A 22,401-nucleotide genomic window follows, 5' to 3' on the forward strand; every position below is an offset into this window, starting at 1 on the left:
TAACTACAGGAGAGGTAACTTAAGGAATGAAGAGGTAAGATAACTCTCTCACGTGTGGAGGTAAGTTTTCTCTTGCCTTATTATCTCTAGCATGATCTTAGTGAATTGAGGCCATTATCCTTCGTGCCATGTGTAAAAGGTGCAGCATTGTGCTAGATAAGTCCTTCAATCGTTTAGGCTTTTTCCTTATTGACTGTGTGAATGTTCTGCAAACATGCACACCAGAACACAAGAATACAACAGTTCCATAAGGGGAAAAAAATGCTATTTTATGTGTCGGAATAAAAAAAAAATTCCTTGATTTCTTGGTAAACAGGATGGATTATTCCCTGCAATAGTGTTCTGGTTGAAAGTGGGTGTCTCATCTAGGGTCTCTGAGTCCGCATGCAGAGCTGTGGAATCAAAGTCGGAGCAATTTTGGGCAACTGGAGTTGGTGGTTTCAATAAACTGAGGAGTCGGACGTCCCCTCTTTTGTGCAATCTATAGTCTTGATCCACGATTCTCTCTTTGAGGTTTAGATAAGTATGTGCTGAGGAGGGGATTATTTATTATTAGATTATAGTAAATATATACCAGCTATCTGTCAGCTGCTCCTGACCAGTGGCTGACAGCTTGCTAGCCCTCAGCACAGGAAGTAGAGAGGTGGCTACAGCATTGGGTGACATCTGAACACGACTGCAGCCGCACTCAGACAACACAATGCGTTATTTTGTTGTGCTTTCAATCATTATGGTCATCACTAAATGTAAAGCTTGGAACTTTTGTTTTAATGACATTCTAGAAAATAAACAACATAATTACATGGAGGTTACAGCTATAAAGCAATGCCATAACAGCATTGAAAGGTGACAGCCTGCAGAAGCTACTCTGTGAATGCAAGAAAAAAAAAAGTGTCTGTTAGCAAGTACTGTCATCAGCCAAGGAAATACTGCTAGAAAAAAACAAAAACCAAGCTTGTCTGCAAGAAAACCTGTCCTCGTACTGACCTCAGAGGAAAGGTTGCCTCTTGAACTGAGGACATCGCATACCTGTAAGAAGCTTTACTAAGTAATCAGAAAGACATAAATAAGAACTCTATGTTATTTCTTTATATTTTAGGGCAGGGCTTCCCAAACCTGGCCTAAAGTACCACCAAACAGTACATTGCTTTTTCCGGAGACTGCACATAATTACAGGTGAGATAATAAGTGTCCCAGTAGAGCTGATGATCTATCTCTGTGGATTTCCACAAAACATGCACCATTGGTGCACTTGAGGACAGGAGTGGGAAGCCTGCATAGAGCACAATGGCAAAGGATTCGTGCCGGCTGTAGGACGGGTTCACACAGCCAATACTAAACTCTTATCTGCTACTGATGTTTTGAGCTTTCATGGGGACATGGTAGTGCGAGAATAATACAATAAGTATTAAAGAGGCAATCAATTAGCTAAATAAAATTGTGTTTATCAAATTCTCAGCAGTAAAAAAAACAAGTTTGGGGGTGACCCCCTTTACAGGCGTAGGGGGCCAACCCAAAACAGGTCAAGTTACAGCTAAAAATTTGACAGATGCAAGTTTATTGAGCCAGTTGAGCGCCTCCTTCCTATTTATTGTGTTACATCTCTGTGGATTGGTGACCCACAGGAGGATTGAGTAGCAGCTGAACCAGGCCTAAGGAAAGTGAGGTCCACAGCTCCTTTATGTTGTACTGCGAGAATAAAGCCGACAATAGATGCTGCACGCAGGGTATCAGCAATGTCAACTGACTGCACAATTGATGGTAAATGCATTGAGATGAATGCTGCCATTCATCTCAATGAGGGACGCAGTGGATCCTGGTAGTAAACCACCAGTTACTTCCCGATGCAAGAGAAAAGGATAGATGATCTCTTTAGTGACAACAGACAATAAAACTGACCTGTGTTAAAAACCTTTTCCACTTTATCAAATTCTAAAAGGCTTTGTCTGGAGCAATGCTGTCCAACTCCCGTTCTCAAACATTTTTGGCACAGATCAAATTTAATTGATAGGACTGAATCTGGAAAGATGAGGTTCATCAAGTAGAAAACATTTCTGAGCCCATCTTTAAACACTGGCATGGATATGGCCTTCGAGGACTGGAGTTGGACCGCTCTGGTCTGGAGTTTCAATCTAAATTGCTGGAGATGCTGCACATAGGCCTCAATTCACTAAGATCATGCTAGAGATAATAAGGCAAGAGAAAACTTACCTCCACACGTGAGAGAGTTATCTTACCTCTTCATTCCTTAAGTTACCTCTCCTGTAGTTAATTTACCTCCTCTGTAGTTAATTTACCTCCTCTGTAGTTATTTTCACATGCAGCTAATTAACAGCCTGTCTTTAACTCTGGAGTTATTTTAAGGATTGGAGAGTTAATTTAAAGACAGAAGAGTTAACTTTAGGCTTGCCTGAGATAAAAGGTTTCCTGAATACTACATGCCTTATCACCATGGTAACAACTCTAGAAGAGTTATTAAAGACAGGAGATAAGTTTAGTGAATTGAGGCCATAATCTCTCCAGTGAGGATAGTACAGGCATTAGGACATTATTGAAGGTTTTGACTGATGTCTGTGCTCCTGTGGAGAACATACACCTCTCTTCCTCCCCCAGTAAAACCATCATCCAGAACAGAAGATGAGGAAAAATCTATTGAATGGGAGCAATGAGCAATAAAAACCTCAGATGTTCTTCTCTTTGTGCCATCCAAAACTTATCAGTTCTGGCTGATGCTCAACTTTAAAGTTGCAACCAACAGCAGTATTACTTGTATTACAGATCTCAAATGAAAGATAGTAATACGCTCACGCACAAGAATAGTTCAACAACAATGCACCTGCAGAAACTCATTTATGACGTTAAGAGCTTATGAAAAATGAAAAACATTTAATGAGTCCAATGTTCCAGTGCAACAGAAACAAATTAAATTAATGCAACGAAGTGTATAAAATAGGTGAATGAAAGAATCAAAAGTAGGGGAATTAGAAAAATTCATACTATAGGATATGGACTCATTACTATATTGCAATTTCATCTTTGTTTCATGCAAGTACTTAGCTTAATATCAGTAGCATTTTATTAATTCTGTGAATGTTTATGTACACATTGTATCCTTGAAAACACACTTTCACAGCACACACATTTTATGCAGTGCTTTGCATATTACTTTTGAACTATTTATATAATAAAGGCCTGTTTCACAGGGGAGGGTAAATGCGGTGAAACAACTGCCTGTCAACTGCTACCATGCAACGCCTGGGTGCTTGCTAGCACTTGGAAAGAGTGGTAGAGAGGTGGTCACCGTATTGCGTTACACCCGCGCACAGCTGTGTTTAGATGCAGCATAATGCATTTTTTACGGACTAATAACGAACATGTTTCAAAAATTGACAATAATTGTGTTACAAACAAAAATTGCAGCCAAAAGGCACAAGTTGGCAAGAAAATGGGAGGATGAACTTCATGACAAGTGTGCAGTTATGTTATCATGTCTAAAAGAAGCACAACCATCCCTCAGGAGGACTTAAATAGAATCTGTACTCTAAAATTCTTACAACAAAAAGCATACCATTCTATTAATTATGTTCTCCTGGGCCCCTCTGTGCTGTTTCTGCCCCTCTCTGCTGTAAACCTGGCTTGTAATTGCCAGTTTTAGGCAGTGTTTACAAACAAACTAACCAGCTTTTAATAGGCTCACATAAGCAGAGTGTGTGAGTCATACAGTGCCTGCAGGGGGCCTGGAGAGGGTGTGTATAGCTTCTAGCCAATCACATTACCATTCATATTCTATTTAAAAAGGTTAAGAAATCAAAAATTCTGCCAGGGTAACTACCGGTATATGCGATTTTCAGAGGTAGGAAAATGCATGCTACTGGAGCTTTACTACCAATTAAAAAAAGATGGGGACACCTTCTTAGCCCAAAACACTGCGTTTAGCTACCAACTTTCAATCAAAACATAGCAAAAGCAAGTTGCTTTACAATAGTAAAAGAATGTTACACACAGAAACCTAGAAGTGTTCTGAGAGAAGAAGTAGTGTAAGTGTTTCTTCAAGGGACATTCCACTGTGACTATAACATTTCTGTAAATATAGGTGGGGGCTGCATGTCTTTTTGCAATGTTATATTATGAAAAAAATACATTTCAACTAGCAGCCAGCTAGGCATGAGTCACACTTTTTAAGTTCACAATAATTTCCTGCAAAGAAAACCAAACCTACTGAGGTAAGCAGCGATTGCCATTAATCCCCACACATTTACAAAACCAAACTGAAAATTGTTTTTTTTCCATAAATGTGAATTATTCCTTTATATGCAGAGTTATTTGTTTTGCTGCGTAGGGTATTAAAACCATGCAGACACAGTGAACAGTTGGTTGTTATTGTGTACTGGGTAGGGTAGAGAAGGGATAAAATCTCACAGCGGCAAGTTTCCCTACTGTAACAAAATCTACTCATTAGCTGTTACAAAACATGCTACATGAAGTGTGACCAACATTGATGAATTCCTGCCCAGGGCAGCTGTCACTGCAAATGTCCTTACTAGCCCATGAACCCTTTCCCATTAATACCTCTAAAATGTTAATTTCCTGTCCTAGTATCATAGGCCACAAGAAGATTATGAAAAAGTCCTTCCCAGTAGGGACACAGACCATAATAAAATAAACACTAGTAGCCATTTTATAAATTCCTCACTTTAAAACTAAAGAAAAAAAAACTATTAAAGTTTTGCTTTAGGGCAAAAGGTGAACTGCTTCCATCAACAAATCCTGCCAATAAAGTATTGATATCTGCCCTCGCCTTCTCCGCTGTATTGTAGTGTCTAACAGTCTTTTAAATGTACCCTGGTACTCCATATCTTTGAGCTCAACGTCTTATGCTGGGAATACACGGTTCGTTTTTGCCTTCGTTTAAACCTTCGTTTCGATTGTGCCTTTTGTCCTTTTCGATCCCGAAATAATCGGTCATACGGTTAATATCACCACCCACGGTTTCGGTTTTTTTTTCGATTCTGATGGTTTCGTTTTTCCAATGATCGAAGGCTGCAAAGAAACGAAACGAAAATCCCTTTTTACAGGGACGGACTAGCATAAACGAATATATAATCGATCTGAACAGCCATCAAGCCTACCAATGGCTCGATTAGATGGATAAAGAGAGATAATATCAAACATGTTCGATCACTAGTCGTTCGTTTTTGGGGTCTATTAATCAAAACTATAATGAGATTATGACTATTTTCACATACATTTTCAACACTCGATTCGTTTACCGAACGAATCGAAGGTTTAAACGAAGGCAAAAACGAACCGTGTATTCCCAGCATAAGAAAATGATACCAAAAGCTAATGAGAGTGTTCTAGGCACTTCAAAAGGCACTCTAAATGAAATCTTTGGCCGCAATGCACACTTCTGATCATCAGTCTTGCTGAGTGATCAATAACAGTCAATTGGGAAATGCTCAACTCAGAAGTGCTTTGGTTTTAGAAGCAGTGAAAGGGTAGAACATTTCCTCTCTAAAATGGGAGGTGGGGAGAGTGAAAAAGGTAGAGAAGAGAGGAAAGTGGGGAGAGAGAAAAGGGAATTAAAGAAAGAGGGAGAAGAAAGAGGAGAATGGGAGAGATGGGGAGGAAACAAGACTGCTTTATCAAGGAAGGAAGGAAGGAAGAAATAATAAGCAAGAGCATGTGAGAGAAGATAGATCTTAAAGAGTACCTAAACTGAGAAGGATGTTGAGTTTTTTTTTCCTTTTAAAATACCAGTTGCCTGACTTGCCTGCTGATCCTGTGTGTCTAATACTTTCAGCCACAGCCCCTGAACAAGCATGCAGATCAGGTGCTCTGACTGAAGTCAGACTGGTTTAGCTGCATGCTTGTTTTAGGTCTGTGATTGAGTCACTATTGCAACCAAAGAGATCAGCAGGACTGACAGGCAACTGGCATTGTTTAAAAGGGAACATCCATATCCCTCTCAGTTTAGGTTCCCTTGGTGACCATTAACGGTAAAATCTCCCCAATCACCATATGTATTGATCAGATTACTTGTCATTTTCCCTATTGTTGCTGGGCTCGAAAGATTATTTCTGAACTATTGTAATGGTTTGGGAAATTGAATAATTACCTTTAAATAATGTTATTAATGTGACTATACGTGGAGACAATCAAATTATTTAACTGTTTTAGCGTTTAACTTTGAAAGTTAGTGACACATCACATTTTCATTTGGCGCTGAAGATTCCATGAACAAATGCATAGCACAAAGCAATTAAGCTTTCAAAGCATATAAAACTTGGTTGAAATTGTTAAATTATATCATATTTAAGGATTCGTGAAGGACAGACATATTAAATGTTCTGCAAAGGGGATGGAACATCCCAGCTTATCAAGTGTCACAAGAGATATGAAGTTTTTAATCTTGCAAGTGTCCTCTGTGAAATGACATTGCTTTGTAATTAATCATTATATGTCAAATATTTCATCATTTGCATATACCATTCAGATGTCTTGAGATACAGATAAACCACAGCCAGGGAAAACGTACACCTTGGGCTTCAGAACATGAACCAGCTCGGTATTACACCATTGACACCAGTACCACTACCATGAGCCCATGTACATGGAGAGACGTACACCTTGGGCTTTAGAACATGAACCAGCTCTATTTTCCTGGTGACTCCAGTACCACTACCATGAACCCATGTACACAGAGAAATTTACACCTTGGGCTTCACAACATAAACCAGCTCTGTATTTCACCAGTGACACTAGTACCGCTACCATGAGCCCATGTACACAGAAAGACATACACCTTGGGCTTCGGAACTTGAACCAGCTTGGAATTTCACCAGTGACACCAGTACTGCTACCATAAACCCAAGTAAACAGATAGAGATGTACACCTTGGGCTTCAGAACATAAACCCACTCGGAATTTCACTAGTGACTCCAGTACTGCTACCTTGAGCCCATGTACACAGAGAGAGAGATGTACATCTTGGGCTTCAGAACCTGAACCAGCTCTGTATTTCACCATTAACACTAGTACCGCTACCATGAGACAATATGCACAGAGAGCTGTACTCCTTGGGCTTCAGAATAGGAACCAGCTCTGTATTTCACCAGTGACTCCAGTACTGCAACCATGAGCTGATGTACACCTTGGGCTTCAGGCATTAACTAGCTCTGTATTTCACCAGTTACTCCAGTACAGCTACCATGGACCAATGTTCACAGAGATGTACACCTTGGGCTTCAGGGCATGAACCAGCTCTGTATTTCACCAGTGACACCAGTACCACTACCATGAGCCAATGTACTCATGCTCCACGAGCCCTGTACACACTCTAGATTTCCATGATCATCCCAGGCAAAATTATAGAGCAAGTACAAATGTTCTATGACACAGTTAAGTGGTTTGCCAATACAGATCCCTAAAAGTCAACAAGCACTCTTCCCTTCACCACCCAACCCCCCTACACCATACCTTAAATAAAGCAGTCCATACAGCATCTTTTTCTAGAATTGTCAAATGGTATGATCAGAAATGATCATATTGGATGACTGTAACTAAGCCATTATATAAGCTTTAAATGTAGTAAAAGTGTCTTCTCCGTCATGTTCACCAGAAATGGGAGACCTATTATGTTTAAACAAAAATGCTGTGCACATACACATCCTCTCCAAACACAGGCATAAAGTTCCAGACCAGCACTGTGGTCAGCTTATTTTTAAGTTTGGGTCCTGTTTAAAGTGTACCTGAGGCAAACCTCGGGTACAAAAATAAATAGCTAAGAAGAGGGAAGCCTCTGGATCCTTTAAAACGTATACGTTAAACTCCGGCCCTTGGGGCAAATCTGGCCCTCAGAGCCATCAGACTTGGCCCTCGGGTGGTTTCCCCACTTTACATACGTTTGGCCCACTCTAGACCACCAGAGAAGCTATATTGGAGGGTAAGCCCTAGACCACCAGGGAAGCCATATTGGAGGAGAAAAGCATTAGATACCAGGGAGCTGTATTGGAGAGGTGGGTTACTAGACTAGGGAACTGTATAGGGAAAGGAGGGAGCCACTAGACACCAGGAAACTGTATGGGGAGGGAGCATTAGTAAACATTAGGGAATTGTATAGATGAGAGAGGACCACTAAATATCCCTGAACTGTATAAGGGATGGGGGGGGGGGGGTGGCTATTAGACACCAGGGAACTTTATAAGGGAGAGAGGTGTCCACTAGACATGGAGGTTGGCCCGCAACATGGTCCTAGAGCTCAATTGCGGCCCACTTTGTAATAGAGTTTGACACCCCTGCTTTAGACTCTAAGGTAAGATACTTCCCATGCCATCCTCCAGACTCTGTCAACAAGGGCTTGACAGTAGGGACCTACAGCCGCGCTCTTCTTCAGGAACAATCGCAGCCAGGCCAGTGCAGTAAGCCAGAGCAGCTCTTGCACGAGTAGCTCCGTGCTACTAGGCAGTAACAGCAAAGGACCGGCACCACACGATGTATTATAGCTCAAATTGGTTTATTGCAGCATCAATGCAATCAGCAACGACAGCCCACTGTTTCGCCCAAATGGCCTTTGTCAAGGCTACTGCGGGCCAGGCTGTGGCAGAACATTTTTCTAGTTGTCGCCACAGTGTAGCACAATTGAGGGTAATGGCCATAGATGGAGTACCAGCGGGGTGGAGGGGAGGTGACCAGGTCAAAGAACTTTTGCGTTTGGAGGCAGGGTCGATTAAGCGTTTGGATCCTATGGGGAGAGAAGGTCTGAATAGAAAGATACAGTAGATTTTGGCTTTTGTATTGGATACTGACATTTCTTCATCTGCTAACATTTATATGTATTGCTCTTATGTTTTTTGTAACATCTTGTTTTTATTTCCACAGATTTCCGGGCGGGTGGACAGAGCATTACGGCGGTTTCCTTTATTCTGGCCGGCGGAGAGCGTGAGTACGCGGCTATTTATGTTTACATTGCCATAGTTACTTAGTGGCGCTCCTCCCACCGCTTAGATGCCAGAGCTGTTTCGGCTCTGCATTGGTCGAGATTTGGGCGCATGTGATTGGTTCCCTCTGACCATGTGCTTCTATGCACGTGACCATGTTGTGTTTGCCGGGCACTTCCGTATATCGGGGAAGCCAGCGCGGGGATGATGCGCCATTACAATACACACCTCTGCATTGCTGTTTGACCAGCTGACTCCGCTGTATCTGATTGGTGAGTTGTCATTTTTGAACAATACTTGAATTTTATTAGCTAGTTATCTGTCTAGCCTGTTCCTCATCAGGTCCGCTCTGTCCCCCCTTGCTTGGATTGGTTACTTGCTGCATTAGGGGTGTGTTTTTATGTATATATAAGGTGTTTGTGCACTTATGTGGTGTGATGACCTTTTGTGCAACTTGACAAAGGCCATTTGGCCGAAATAGCGGGCTGTCGTTGCTGATGATTGCTTTCATGCTGCAATAACCAATTTGAGCTATAATACATCATGTGGTGCCAGTCCTTTGCTGTTGCTGGACTACTACGACCCCTTGGTACTGGGGTGAGGACCTTTGGCACACCATTCTTGATTTTTGGTGGGCGCTCCAGGTACCCTGTTTTTGTTGTGCTACTGGGCATTCACGGCCATACTCACACTGGTGCAACAATGTCACACTCATGCCAGAAAAGAAGCATGGCTATGAGGGGTCCTGGGCAGCAGGGAAGGACAATGTGGAAAGCCTATGAAGGATCCAGAGGTTTCCTACTCCTTAGGTAAGCATTTACTTTTTCGGTAGTCTGATGCTTCAGGTTCTTTTTAACTTTGGTATTAAATACCATGTCTGAGCTTCGCTGCAGCCTTCCTGCATTAGCTTCAGATGTACAGCATTCTGGCTGCGCTGTAATCTGCCATTTGCAGCTGCTGAGAAAATGCTGCCATCATGCTGCTGCTGTTACTCTGTAATATTACAGCCAGACTCCTGTGTTAGCCATCAAAAGTAAAGCTTCAGTGATCTTAACAGTAAAGCAATGACAGGCAGTCAGGAGAATGAATCTTGCTTTCCAGGTTCATTAAAGCTTTTCCTTTTGACAATGTGGAAAATTCAAGACAAAAAGAGAAACTTGGCCACTGCACTTTATTATATTGTGCAACCAAACCTCAAATACAAAGGAAAAGCCAGTAAGTGCACTTAGATATGTCAACATCTCTGGATAGTGTAATGTGAAAGTCTCTCTCTGGATAGTGTAATGGTTAAGTGCCCTGCCTCTGGTACAGGCGACCTGGGTTCAAATCTCAGCTCTTCCTGCTCAGTAAGCCAGCAACTATCCTGTAGGAGACCTTGGGCAAGACTCCCTAACACTGCTACTGACTACTGAGCAAGTCTTAGTGACTGCAGCTTAATCGCTTTGAGTCCGCCAGGAGAAAAGCAAAATATAAATGTTCCTTGTCACTCACTACGTTATAGTGGCTGGATAGTGTACTGGTTAAGGGCTCTGCCTTTGTCATGGGAGACCAGGGTTCAAATCCTAGCTAGGGTCGCTACATATTCAGTAAGAAGTCTTTGGGCAAGACTTCCTAACACATAAGGGTGGCCTCTTGAGCACGTCCTTAATGGCTGGAGCTCTTGAGCGCTTTGAGGCCAACAGGAGAAAATCGCTATACAAATGTTAGGATTATTATTATTAACATAATGGGTTTTGCGCCTTTGGAATCCAGGTCTTGTAATGAAAGTGGGAGGATATCTGTGAGAAGACATTACCGGTGCCAGTAATAGTCATCACAGGGATGCTATGGTTTTATCTCAACAAAGCGCTTATGTGCCCTGTTCCATACAAACTGCATAGTGCAAATAGGGGCACCTTCAGCACAAAAAGACAAACTCTTAAAATCTATGGTTCATCAGATATATGATCCATATCTGATATTTTCCATTCACCGGATTTGCTACCTTACAGCTTACCATGGGCCTGATGCAGAAAAGGCGGGTAAATTTGCTGTTCCACAACAATTTTATTGATAAAGCATGGGCAGCTTAAGAGCTCTGTCTTATGACAGTGAATCGCTTTTCAGACATGTTACTCAGCAGGTCCTGTTGTGAGGAGAGATGAAAGGCAAAAGATTCCATAGGCAGCGTTTATGGAAAAAAAGCAATTAACTGAGGTTTTTCCAATGTGACATACTACATCAGGTCCCCTGTTGGGACATAGTTTGTTATTGTCAATGTGGCATACTAACCAGGGGGCGTGGCTTCAGCCTTTCCATGCATGACCATGTGACTTTACTGGGTGTGGCTCAGCCCAACTACGAGTGAGCAGGCATCTGCATGTCTGAGGAAGTAATATACTTTCTTTGTATTATACAAATGCTACAATATTTGCAATAAACTATTTTATGCATAATCTAACAAATGCATGTGACAGAAAATAAATCTGTACCTTGGTCCTTTAACTAGCTGATTGCATCATGACAGTCTTATCTAAAATGTGTTTTATTGAATTATTTGGTTTTACAAATTACTTCTTTCTCAACTTTTACAATATCCAATTACCGGTACCTCTACGAAGCTTAGATGAGGCATACTGCTATTTTTACACACAGGTAGGTCATGGCCAGCATACATTATATCTCGGAAATGGACATATATGCAAGACCTTCACTTTAAGCCACTCACCCCAAAGTAGACATGCATAAAAACCTACGGCTAATTAATAGCTGAGCCATAAACTGATTGACATTCTCTACAGTAGTCCTAGAAATGACAATACTGCTGTCCATTTTAATTTGCCAAAAGCAAGCATTTCTTAAATAGCAGTGACCTCAATCAAATGATTAATTACATAATATAACATTAATTGAATACTTAGTTGAACTTAGTTGCTTTCATTTTCCCTGAATATCATTCTGTCTTAGAACAGTCGATTAAGCTGTTCATCAAAGGTGAGTAGGCAAGGTCAGCAAGGCAGTACCTTCTTCATCTATTCGCTACTGACTCTCCATGGTAATTAACAATGCCAACATTTACATAAATCACATTCCCTCTGATTGTACTCTTATCCTGTGAGGTAGGGGAATTTCATTCTGACAATGTTTGATTTTTTAATTCCGTAACTTGCTAAAAACGTTTATACAATGTCATTGGGGACGAAGCTGTTTTACATACAGGGGTCAAGTCGGCTCCAATGACTGAAGCCAGATGTGCAGCTGTAAATGATAAAACCTCTTCGTAAATGAGAACAACATATTCTGAATCTTTACCTTTCATACTAAGGGCAGCAGCACCATCGCGCCCACTGCTGGTTTATCGATAAAGAGTCTTACGACAAAATACTAATATCAAGCTAACATGGTAATCATTATGACTAATTGTCTAACTTTCTGCCCATTGACTTACCTCCCTGTCCCCTTCTGAAAGATCGGCGACTAGACGAGGCACGTGCTGTTGCACATGTGGGGCCCCAGGGGCACCTGCTCATAAGGGCACCTGTTGCCAGATGCATTCTGTTCATGCACAGTTTGTAAAGACTTGTAACTGTGCATGCACAGAACGATCCCACGATCAACGAGGCACGCTGTCAGGGCCACTGGCGCACAGTAGCCTGCAACTCATCTAATTGACAGTCTTTAATATTGGGATAGTGGCCCAATGAAGGGGACCCGGAGACAGCTCTGGAAGCAGCATCACACATATCTCCTCTCTCCACTGTAGCCGCCATACAGCCCATCTCCTAGTGACTCTTGATGCATGTCACATGACATGAACTGACAGGAGCCGCAAGGTGATAGTCTTTACAGTGGCTATAGTGAAGAGAAGAGTGAAAACAAGTCGCTCCACTGAAACTAGTTAATGGATGACGCTGCTCTGCAACTGGCCACAGGAACGGGCCCCACCATGGCCCCCTTATTCTCTGCTTCAGAGACTAAAGGACACAGAACACATTTTGTCTTTAAAAGCAAGGAAATATTGAACTGCAAACAGTTGAATGGTAGTGTACACAAGTAAATCCAAAGCAGGTCAGCACACCATTATGTGCAATTCCAGGTTTATTCAATACATCAACTGCCCACCATCAAAGCTGACAATACTTTTGGGGCCACAGCAGGTCCTGTTCATTAAAGCATAGTGCAGACAACACATACACTTCCTGTGTATGTATGTTTTGTCTTCACCCTGCTTTGACAAAGGGGATCTGCCATGGACTGTTGATGTATTAAATAAACCTGCAATTGCTCAGTGGTGTGCTGACCTACTTTGGACTTTGCTATTGTTACTAGCAGTGTGGCCTATCACCTTGGTCAAGAGGGCGCCTTGGAACATTTTGTAATGGTGTGCCACTTTAAACTACCAACATTTTAATCTACCAACATAGAAATTGTTAAATGTCAAACAGTGATGCAAATCATTTTGGTTACAATGTATTTGTAGTCATTGTTAATAAACAGTCAGCATTGTTCAGTGTTAAAAATGGGCTCTACAGAACCACAGGAGATACGGTATCCTAACTCTAATCAAAATTCAGCTGGAGCCCAAATACAGGCCCAATCTTGTGTTATCTGCTCAGTAACTTTGCTGGTTCATAGGCCATGTATGAAACAGCGCAAGACAGGGACTCAATGGATACCCATTTCAAATCACTGGCACAGTGGTGACACTGCCTAGCAAGCAGTCATACTACTACTATGCCTTTTTAAAGATGACAGTCTTGGTTTAACCACCTTGGCTGTAAGCTCGTCCATTACCGCCACGGTGGATTGCTCAGCCCCTGGAGGGTATTTTTTAATAAAATTTTCTGTGGGGGGTGTAGTTGCCACTTGGCTAGCTACATCACCCCCCGATCGTTGCCGGCCCGCTCTGATCCCCCCCGATCGACGCTGAATACATACCCCCCTGGAGCCCGCGCCGGGGCAGCCTCTCCATAGCCTCCAGGGGTCGCTATGGCGGCGATCGGAACTGCGCATGACGCCATACACGATTGTCGCCATAGCAACGCCTGAAGCTATGGCTGAAGTCTCGGCCATTGCAGGATCGCGGCCAGGTAAATATCGTCGGCTGCGATCGGGGGGGGGGGGGGGGGGTGAACAGTGCTGGGGGACTTGAGGGGGGGGGGGGGGGGGGGGAGTGTAGCTAGCATTTTTTTTTAAAGCCACCCATGGCCTCAATAAATGTAACGCCACGGTGGCCTTAAAAAAAAATGCTAGCTGCACTGAACCCCCCCCCAGCACCTATACCAGAGAATGCCCTTAAACATTTGGTGTAGACAAGGTTGTCATTCTCCAAAGACATAATTATTTCAACATCAAAACATAACCAGCATCGATTTTATTTTATTTTTTTAGTTGACTACTGTTGCTAAAGTCCACTTATTTTAATTCTTCTTACCTTTTGGCATTTCTGCTGGTAAGTAATGAGGCTCTTGTGCACTGACATGGTCCCAATCAAAGTCATCATATAGGTCTTGATGATAGTCGCAAGGAGCTGGGCCATCATCGAATGCGCAACCCCCTGCAAGAGAGAAAAATAAACTAAGATAATGTGACAGTAACTAATAAATTATTGCAACTACTTTGTTATGAATATGTTCACTTGTATTTACGATTTATAATGTGGTGGGTGCAATGTAGTCAAAGCTTTCTATTACTTTGGCTCATTTTGAAGAGATTTCTCACTTTCAGAAGTATGGCGAACTGAAAAACAGGGATTGTTTATACTAAAACGATGCTACTTTCTTGGGAAATAAGCTCATCAGCCCCATTATAGACCCCTATAAAGTTTTCTACTTAGTTAACAGGGTTTTTTGCTTTAACACAAGCATGGAGATATTCTTAAAACTAGTGAACCACGAGTGACAAATTGAAAGAACAGGAAATACGGCGATATTTTAAAACTTTTTGGTACTTTTATAGATATGGTGAACAAAAAAAATACTCAAAATTAGAATCACTCATTTAAAATAAGAGCACACGGTGTGAATGAGTTCCTAGGCTGTGCTAAAGACAGCAGACATGAGTAGTGTCCATGCACTTATGCACACTTGCAACATAAATTGCTTTTTTGTGGTGATCTTTGGACCACCTGTGGACTATAAAGCCTTTTTTAAAGAGAACCCGAGGTGGGTTTGAAGAATATTATCTGCATACAGAGGCTGGATCTGCCTATACAGCCCAGCCTCTGTTGCTATCCCAAACCCCCCTAAGGTCCCCCTGCACTCTGCAATCCCTCATAAATCACAGCCACGCTGCTGACAAACAGCTTGTCAGAGCTGGCTGTGTTTATCTCTATAGTGTCAGTCTGCTGCTCTCCCCGCCTCCTGCAGAACTCCAGTCTCCGCCTGCATCCCTTCCCTCCCTGCTGATTGGAGGGAAGAGACGGGGGCAGGGACCGGAGATATGCAGAAGGCGGGGGAGCAGCGGAGACTGACACTACAGATGTAAACACAGCCTCACAGCACGGCTGTGATCTATGAGGGATTGCAGAGTGCAGGGGGATCTTAGTGGGGTTTGGGATAGCAACAGAGGCTGGGCTGTATAGGCAGATCCAGCCTCTGAATGCAGATAACATTCTTTAAACACACCTCGGGTTCTCTTTAACCTCCTCGGCGTTCTATTGAGATCGCCAGGGAGGCTGCGGGAGGGTTTTTTTTTTATTAAAAAAAAACTATTTCATGCAGCCAACTGAAAGTTGGCTGCATGAAAGCCCACTAGAGGGCGCTCCGGAGGCGTTTTTCCGATCGCCTCCGGCGCCCATAATAAACAAGGAAGGCCGCAATGAGCGGCCTTCCTTGTTTTGCTTAGATCGTCGCCATGGCGACGAGCGGAGTGACGTCATGGACGTCAGCCGACGTCCTGACGTCAGCCGCCTCCGATCCAGCCCTTAGCGCTGGCCGGAACTTTTTGTTCCGGCTGCGCAGGGCTCAGGCGGCTAGGGGGGCCCTCTTTCGCCGCTGCTCGCGGCGAATCGCCGCAGAGCGGCGGCGATCAGGCAGCACACGCAGCTGGCAAAGTGCCGGCTGCGTGTGATGCACTTTATTTGATAAAAATCGGCCCAGCAGGGCCTGAGCGGCAGCCTCCGGCGGTGATGGACGAGCTGAGCTCGTCCATACCGCTCAGGAGGTTAAACTGTATGCTGAAAAACTGAGGACATTCATCTTTCCAAAGCTTTTTAGTTAAAATGCGTATAGTGGGAACTTAGCCATAGGAAAACATGGACATTACTTTGAAAATCAGTTCCCCTTTCAGCTATAACTGAGAGCAGAGGACCCTAACATGTTGGCTGGTCCCCAGAAATTAACCGTTAGGGTCCTTTTACACTTAATCAGTTGCTCTCAGTTAAAATGGAAAGAAAACTGATTTTCAAAGTAATGCCCATGTTTTACTATGGCCTCTTTTACACTTAACGCGTTTTAACTGAAATCTTTTTCCCAACGCACTGCTATGGAAAAAACGCGTACCAACGCATACTAACGCACACTAACGCATGCCAACTGATTAAGTGTAAACGGGCCCTAATAGGCATCAAAGGTTTTGTGCACTTTCTACCTGAAAAACACACTGCAAAATTACTACAGAGCAGGGCTGTAGAGTCGGAGTTGGAGTCGAGGAATCGGAGTGGGGGCAATTTTGGGTCCCGGGAGTTGGAGGTTTTATAAACTGAGGAGTCCGAGTTGGAGTCGGATGATTTTTGTACCAAACCCATCGCCTTGGTAAGTATTAGACCAAGTCGAGACGTTGGAGCAATTTTGGGTACCTGGAGTCGGAGGTTTGATAAACTGAGGAGTCCGAGTTGGATGATTTTTGTACCGACTCCACTGCCCTGCTACAGAGAACAAGATATGAAATTATCTTTCAAAATATTAGTACTTTCTATATATGCTCTTCAGTATTATTTTTATATGGGAAACTTTTTTTATATATATTAAGATTGCTCCTCAGTACTCCATTTAAGGTGAACCACTGTTAATAGAATCTTGTGAACCACTGGTGTAAAACAGAAAAGCTTCATCGGACCAATGGTACAATAATACTGATGTACTAAGTAGGAACATTAGCGAGGGGGTTTTATATTAAAAATTTATATTATGGAAATCTACCTTTAGATTAAAGTTAACAAAAAAAAAAAATCACCCTTCTTAGCAAGTTGTAATAATTACTTTAGATTTCCTCTTGAAAATGTTGTCCCTTAATACTGGCCTTCATGAGCCACTGAACATTTCCATGTCTTTCTCAATCTACAAACCCATCACCATCCCAGTTAACCTCTGTCAAAAGCACAGAGATATAATAAATTAACTGAAAGATTCATTTTTATGCATTATTGTTTAAATGGCTAATGTAATGGATTCTGGATGGTAATTCCAGACAGACTAATGTTGTTATTAAAAGAACATCAATCCAGAAATTTAATTACAAAATTGCAAACTTGGCATTTACTCAGGTCAGAAAACCATGGCTTACATATCACTTCTCTGTTGTACCAAATTTGGACATGTTTGTTCAAATCAGTTGTTTTATGTCAAATAAACCCTTTCACTGCCAAGTTGCATATTCGCTGCCTGTTGCTTTACAAGACACAATTATTATGGTACATCTCAGCCATGTACGGTATTTTTGTTAATTGTGCCATGTGGTTTTTCCTAAAGAGACACGTTTAAAGCTGGACAAAAGTCACAAGAACAAAGATCAAGCTTTAAGATATCTATGGGGAATACATTATCTGCATGTCTTGCCCTAATTAGCTGCTGCACATGGGCTTTCAGTATAAGGGCTGGGACCCACTGCAGTGTTTCTAGCAGCCCTTTCTGATCGCCGGTGATCAGAAAAGTGCTGCAACAGTCGAGCCCTACGTGGTGGTTCAAGTGCACCGATCACAAAAGCAATGCCAGCAGAATTTTTCCTGCAATCCCAGATCAATTGCATTCAAGGGAATAAGGGAATTAGTCCAAAAACCGCTCTGAAAATCGCAATACTTCACAATTAAATGGCCCTAGCCCTAAAAGGCATAAACGTTCACTAATACTGTATGGCTATTGGCCCATACCCACGGCGTGATTTTTTAGGACAATTTTACACAATGAACTCAACAACAAATTACAAACCGAATTATGTGTTTACTTTAGAGGAATATACTTATTGCTGAAGAAAGCTATGCTACCTTATTTGTCTATTGTGAGAAAGTATACCTGTAGGTGAAAATAGCATCTACATGAGCCTCAGCACTCATCAGGGGGACGGGAAAATATGCTACTTAATGAAAGTTACATTGCCACTTTTCCAGCCGTCCTTTGTTTGTGATTCTTCTGTTGCATTTACTATACAAGGCAAAAATATGACACCCAATTAAAGCCCTATATCAACGCAGAAAATAGTGATGAGCAATGGGAATTACTAATTGCTGCAAATGTAACCTTGCCTGCAGAAGACAAGATGACATACAATGGAGACCTATGCCTGCAACGCAGCCATTACCCTACTTAATACTTAAAAACCCCCTCCAGTATATTAACTCAAACTACCATTAGATCACACGTTTCACCATTTAAAAAGATGAATGTTCTTAATTGCATTCTTGTGAACTAATTCAATTTTACATATTAAAATGTTAAAAACAATATAAAACCAATTTTTCTTGTCACATTTACATACTACATAAACCACCACAAATGATATCCTTGCTCCTGGTGAGGAAGTTAATTGTGTGGTTAAAATCTTTATAACTTAATCATGCACCCCAATTACTAAAACATAAATGCACGATTGTGGATAGTACATCAACTTAAAAACCAAGTTTACCCTTTATATTAGACAAGCAGGACACAGAAATGATCAGCTCTTTAGGGCTTGCCGATTCTATGCAGAGTGGGTAGAAACCGAAGCAGGAAAAGGGCACAGGAACCCTTTTGAAAAAAAAAACCCCACCACAGCAATAAGTGGCTATTATTATAAAAGTCGCTATTAGCATCAAAGAAAGACAATTTGGCGCACAGCGGCGGCTGCTATTGAGCACCTCAATTTACATTCTTTGCCACTACTCGTGGCTTTTGTAATGGTCGCAATGTGCGGATTTGACGCAATGTGACGCCCAGAGGCGCCCAATTAGTGGTAATGCTTACCGACAATCATTTACCAGGGCTTGTGAAATTGGAAATAGCTGCATAGCGGGATTTTATCGAGCGCGCGGTTTTTAAAATTATTGCATATCTTAGCTTTGTGGTAGAGGGGGCAGTAGAGGTTTAGGAGGTTTAGTGTTAGGCATCACCAGGGGGGTTAGGCACCGATAGAGGGAAGGGTTTTGTGTGAAAATAGGGTTAGGTTTAGCTGTAGTAAAATATTGGTAATTCCCACCGACTGTGAAATTCTATTAGCGGCAAATCCCTGCACCCTTTTTTCCAGGAGCCTTTTGCTCATGTAGAAACATACTGGTGCAGTACAGCCCAATCTTGTTTGACATTAACTCCAGCATATTAGTTTCCTATACCACAGACATGCTTTCATTGGTCAATACTGCCAGCATCCCCATAGAGATTCCTGGTCACTGTAACTACAGGGTGTAAGACAGTGCCAGTAAAAGAAAACGTTTAATAAGCACTTCATGGCTTAAAGTAATACAATAATACAATACATCTGGCACCACTATCACAACGTGTGCTTACTATTCCGGTCTGTGCCTTTGTCTGAAATATTTTAATCGCTTCAAGTTAATAGTAACATGACAGGAAATCAGTGAAAACCTAACTAAAGGGAATACAACAATAAAACATAGCCAGATGTTCAATACCTTCAAATATAAAAGGTTTTTCCTGGACCTAATGTTAAATGATTTTTCTCAAATTTAATGTGGCCCGGAGATCCACACAAGGAACTTGAGTCTAGACCAGGCATGGGACAACTTGGCATTCCAGCTGTTACGGAACTACAAGTCCCACAATGCATTTGCCTTTATGAGTCATGACTGTGGCTGTCAGACTCCTGCAATGCATTGTGGGACTTGTAGTTCCGGAACAGCTGGAGGGCCAAGTTTGCCCATGCCTGTTCTGGACGCGCGCGCACGCACGCACGCACGCACGCACGCACGCACACACACACACACACACACACACACACACACACACACCAAAAACGGAGTGTGTTCGAGTTCTCCAAGCTTGTTTAAAACACACCTGAAGCAAAAACAATATAGAGGCTGACACATTTGCTTAATTTTAAACTATGCAAATTGCCTGGCCTTCCTGCTGATCATCTGGCTTTAATACTTAAAGCCACAGACAGCAGAGTGAGTGTGTGCTGCGATGCAAACAGCAGCAAATGGTGAGAGTGTCAAGACCGCGTGACGGGGATGATTGAAATCTACACCCTGGCCAGAGTAACAGGACACACAGGGCATACATTTCAATCATCAAGGTCAAGAACCAGTTAAACAGACATGTTCAGAGTGACAGTTACATCTATGACATTAAAGTCCTATTTCATAATTCCAGGATTTACTTATTTATTGTTATATCCCAAATCTACCCACTACAGTGGGGATTGCCCAAAAACATCCTCTCATATTCAACCATACAGGTTGAGGGTCTTGTGACCATCACTTCCAAGTGGAAGAGCTCCTCGCTGCAACAGTTTCAGAATTTTTGAGCAACAACCTAGCACCTCTTATTTTAAGGGGAGTACAATGTGCCTTACAGTAGAGTAATGGGTCCCTTAAAACACTGCCAGGGATACAAAAATATTCCTAGCCATCTACTTTATAAATCATTGACTGCTGAAGTCCAGGATACATCCAAATACAGTACCAGAAATAGGGTTATTAACCAGTCCTCCATAAAACTATTAATTGATATTTATGGTCTGAATCTCCTAGAAAAATATGTTTCTTGTTCTGTTACCATTTCCTCTTCTCCACCAGGGTAGGACGTAATACCCAAGTCTTACTCAAACTTCCTCAACTCCCACAATGTACATTATTATTGTTTCTAGAATGCAAACATATATTGCATCATTCTGATGTAAAGATGTAGGCGTGTGTATTTAAAGATACAGCAAATGGAACACAGCCAAGCTTACTTTAGTAAACACTTTTTTGCCTAAGCTAAGGTAGCTAAATTGATTTCCATAAATCTGCATTTCACCCAAATATTAAAAGGGCACCACCCTCCAGATTATAAGAAACTTGCAAACAGGCTAACCGGCTGAATATATAGCAGTAGTCCAGATTAACTTTGCTTAAAACCCAATTCAGGTGTAAAGGTTAATTTAGATTTGTGAAGGCACACAGTTGGAGAGCTTGATTAATATCTGCACAGACTCCATTACTTTTGTCCCTGCCATTTTCAAATATTATTTGAAATATTCTGTTGAATCAAACTCTAAGGCAAAGTTTGATTTATGCTAAATGTAGGACAATAGTTGGGTGGGGGAGGCCATTACTTTTATCATTTTCAAATTATTTTAGACGATTCAAATTTGTCCACGTTCGTATGCACCAAGTGAAGGTTTGCTTTAATGCACACCTGTCACAAATCCTGGCAATAGAAAATGACTAACTTTCGCTTTGGCTTCAGCAACCTGCATCTCTGGAACTGCTAATCTTTTCTGACGCGTAGTTTTCACCGATTAAGTATTTTTCCATCATATGCTTATCTCCTATTGTGACAGGATTTGCTTTAAGCAAATTCAGACATTGCCATGTATGGCTTTGCACAGCATTCTTAACATCTGAAAAAAAAAATGAATTAGAAAAAAAAAAAAGCTCAGACCAGGCTCATATAATGAGATGAATGTAAATTATTTCTGTGAGAGAGCGCCCCGAAGCCCACAATACTTGTCACAAGAGATAAACCCTTATCTGAAAAACCTTTGCTTTTGTTATTTCTCCTTATTTCTCTCAAAAACAGAGCTAAAAAACAAAAGGCTTCTTTCTGAAGATATAGATTATATGGTGTACTCACAAGACTGCAGAACACAGATAAAGTCTGTGCCATTACTGAAAATGGAAAACTCACAGAACTTGCGAGCCGCTGCCAAAGGCACAAGTTTCTGAGGTAAAGATAAAGAAAAGGGGAGCAGCTTCCATGCCTCCTATTTGTGAAACTCACCAGTTAGAATGGCCTGAATAGTTTTACCTCGTCATTTACCATCATCCCAGCAATGAGATAGTTCCCCACTGTATTGTTAATGGATCAAAAATCTCATTTATTGTATTCATAAAGAGCGAACATATTACGCAGCGCTGGAAATTAAATAGGGATAAATACGATGTTAACAAGGGATGTCAGCTAGAGAGGCAGCTACCAGTTATACAACATGATAGCACACATGATCAAGCAATTTTACAGAGATCCAGCAATTCAAGTCCGAGTTAGTACACAGGAAGGCTGACATTGGTGGAGTCACAAGATCAAGAAAATGTTTACATGTTCAAATTCAGAAACTTGTTCCT

General features: G+C 41.8%; 1 protein-coding gene across 11 annotated transcripts in view; it reads right to left on the reverse strand.

The window, feature by feature from the left end:
* PTPRK (protein tyrosine phosphatase receptor type K) overlaps positions 1-22,401 on the reverse strand; it is a 571,635-nt gene that overhangs the window by 469,300 nt on the left and 79,934 nt on the right. For all 11 annotated transcript variants that reach the window (XM_068231517.1, XM_068231508.1, XM_068231514.1 and 8 more), the window contains exon 2: positions 14,353-14,475. In XM_068231517.1, coding sequence (XP_068087618.1) covers positions 14,353-14,475 — 123 coding nt within the window. The remainder of the gene's footprint in view (positions 1-14,352; positions 14,476-22,401) is intronic.

Source organism: Hyperolius riggenbachi, chromosome 4 (assembly GCF_040937935.1).
Source record: "Hyperolius riggenbachi isolate aHypRig1 chromosome 4, aHypRig1.pri, whole genome shotgun sequence".
Taxonomy (NCBI): Eukaryota; Metazoa; Chordata; class Amphibia; order Anura; family Hyperoliidae; genus Hyperolius; species Hyperolius riggenbachi.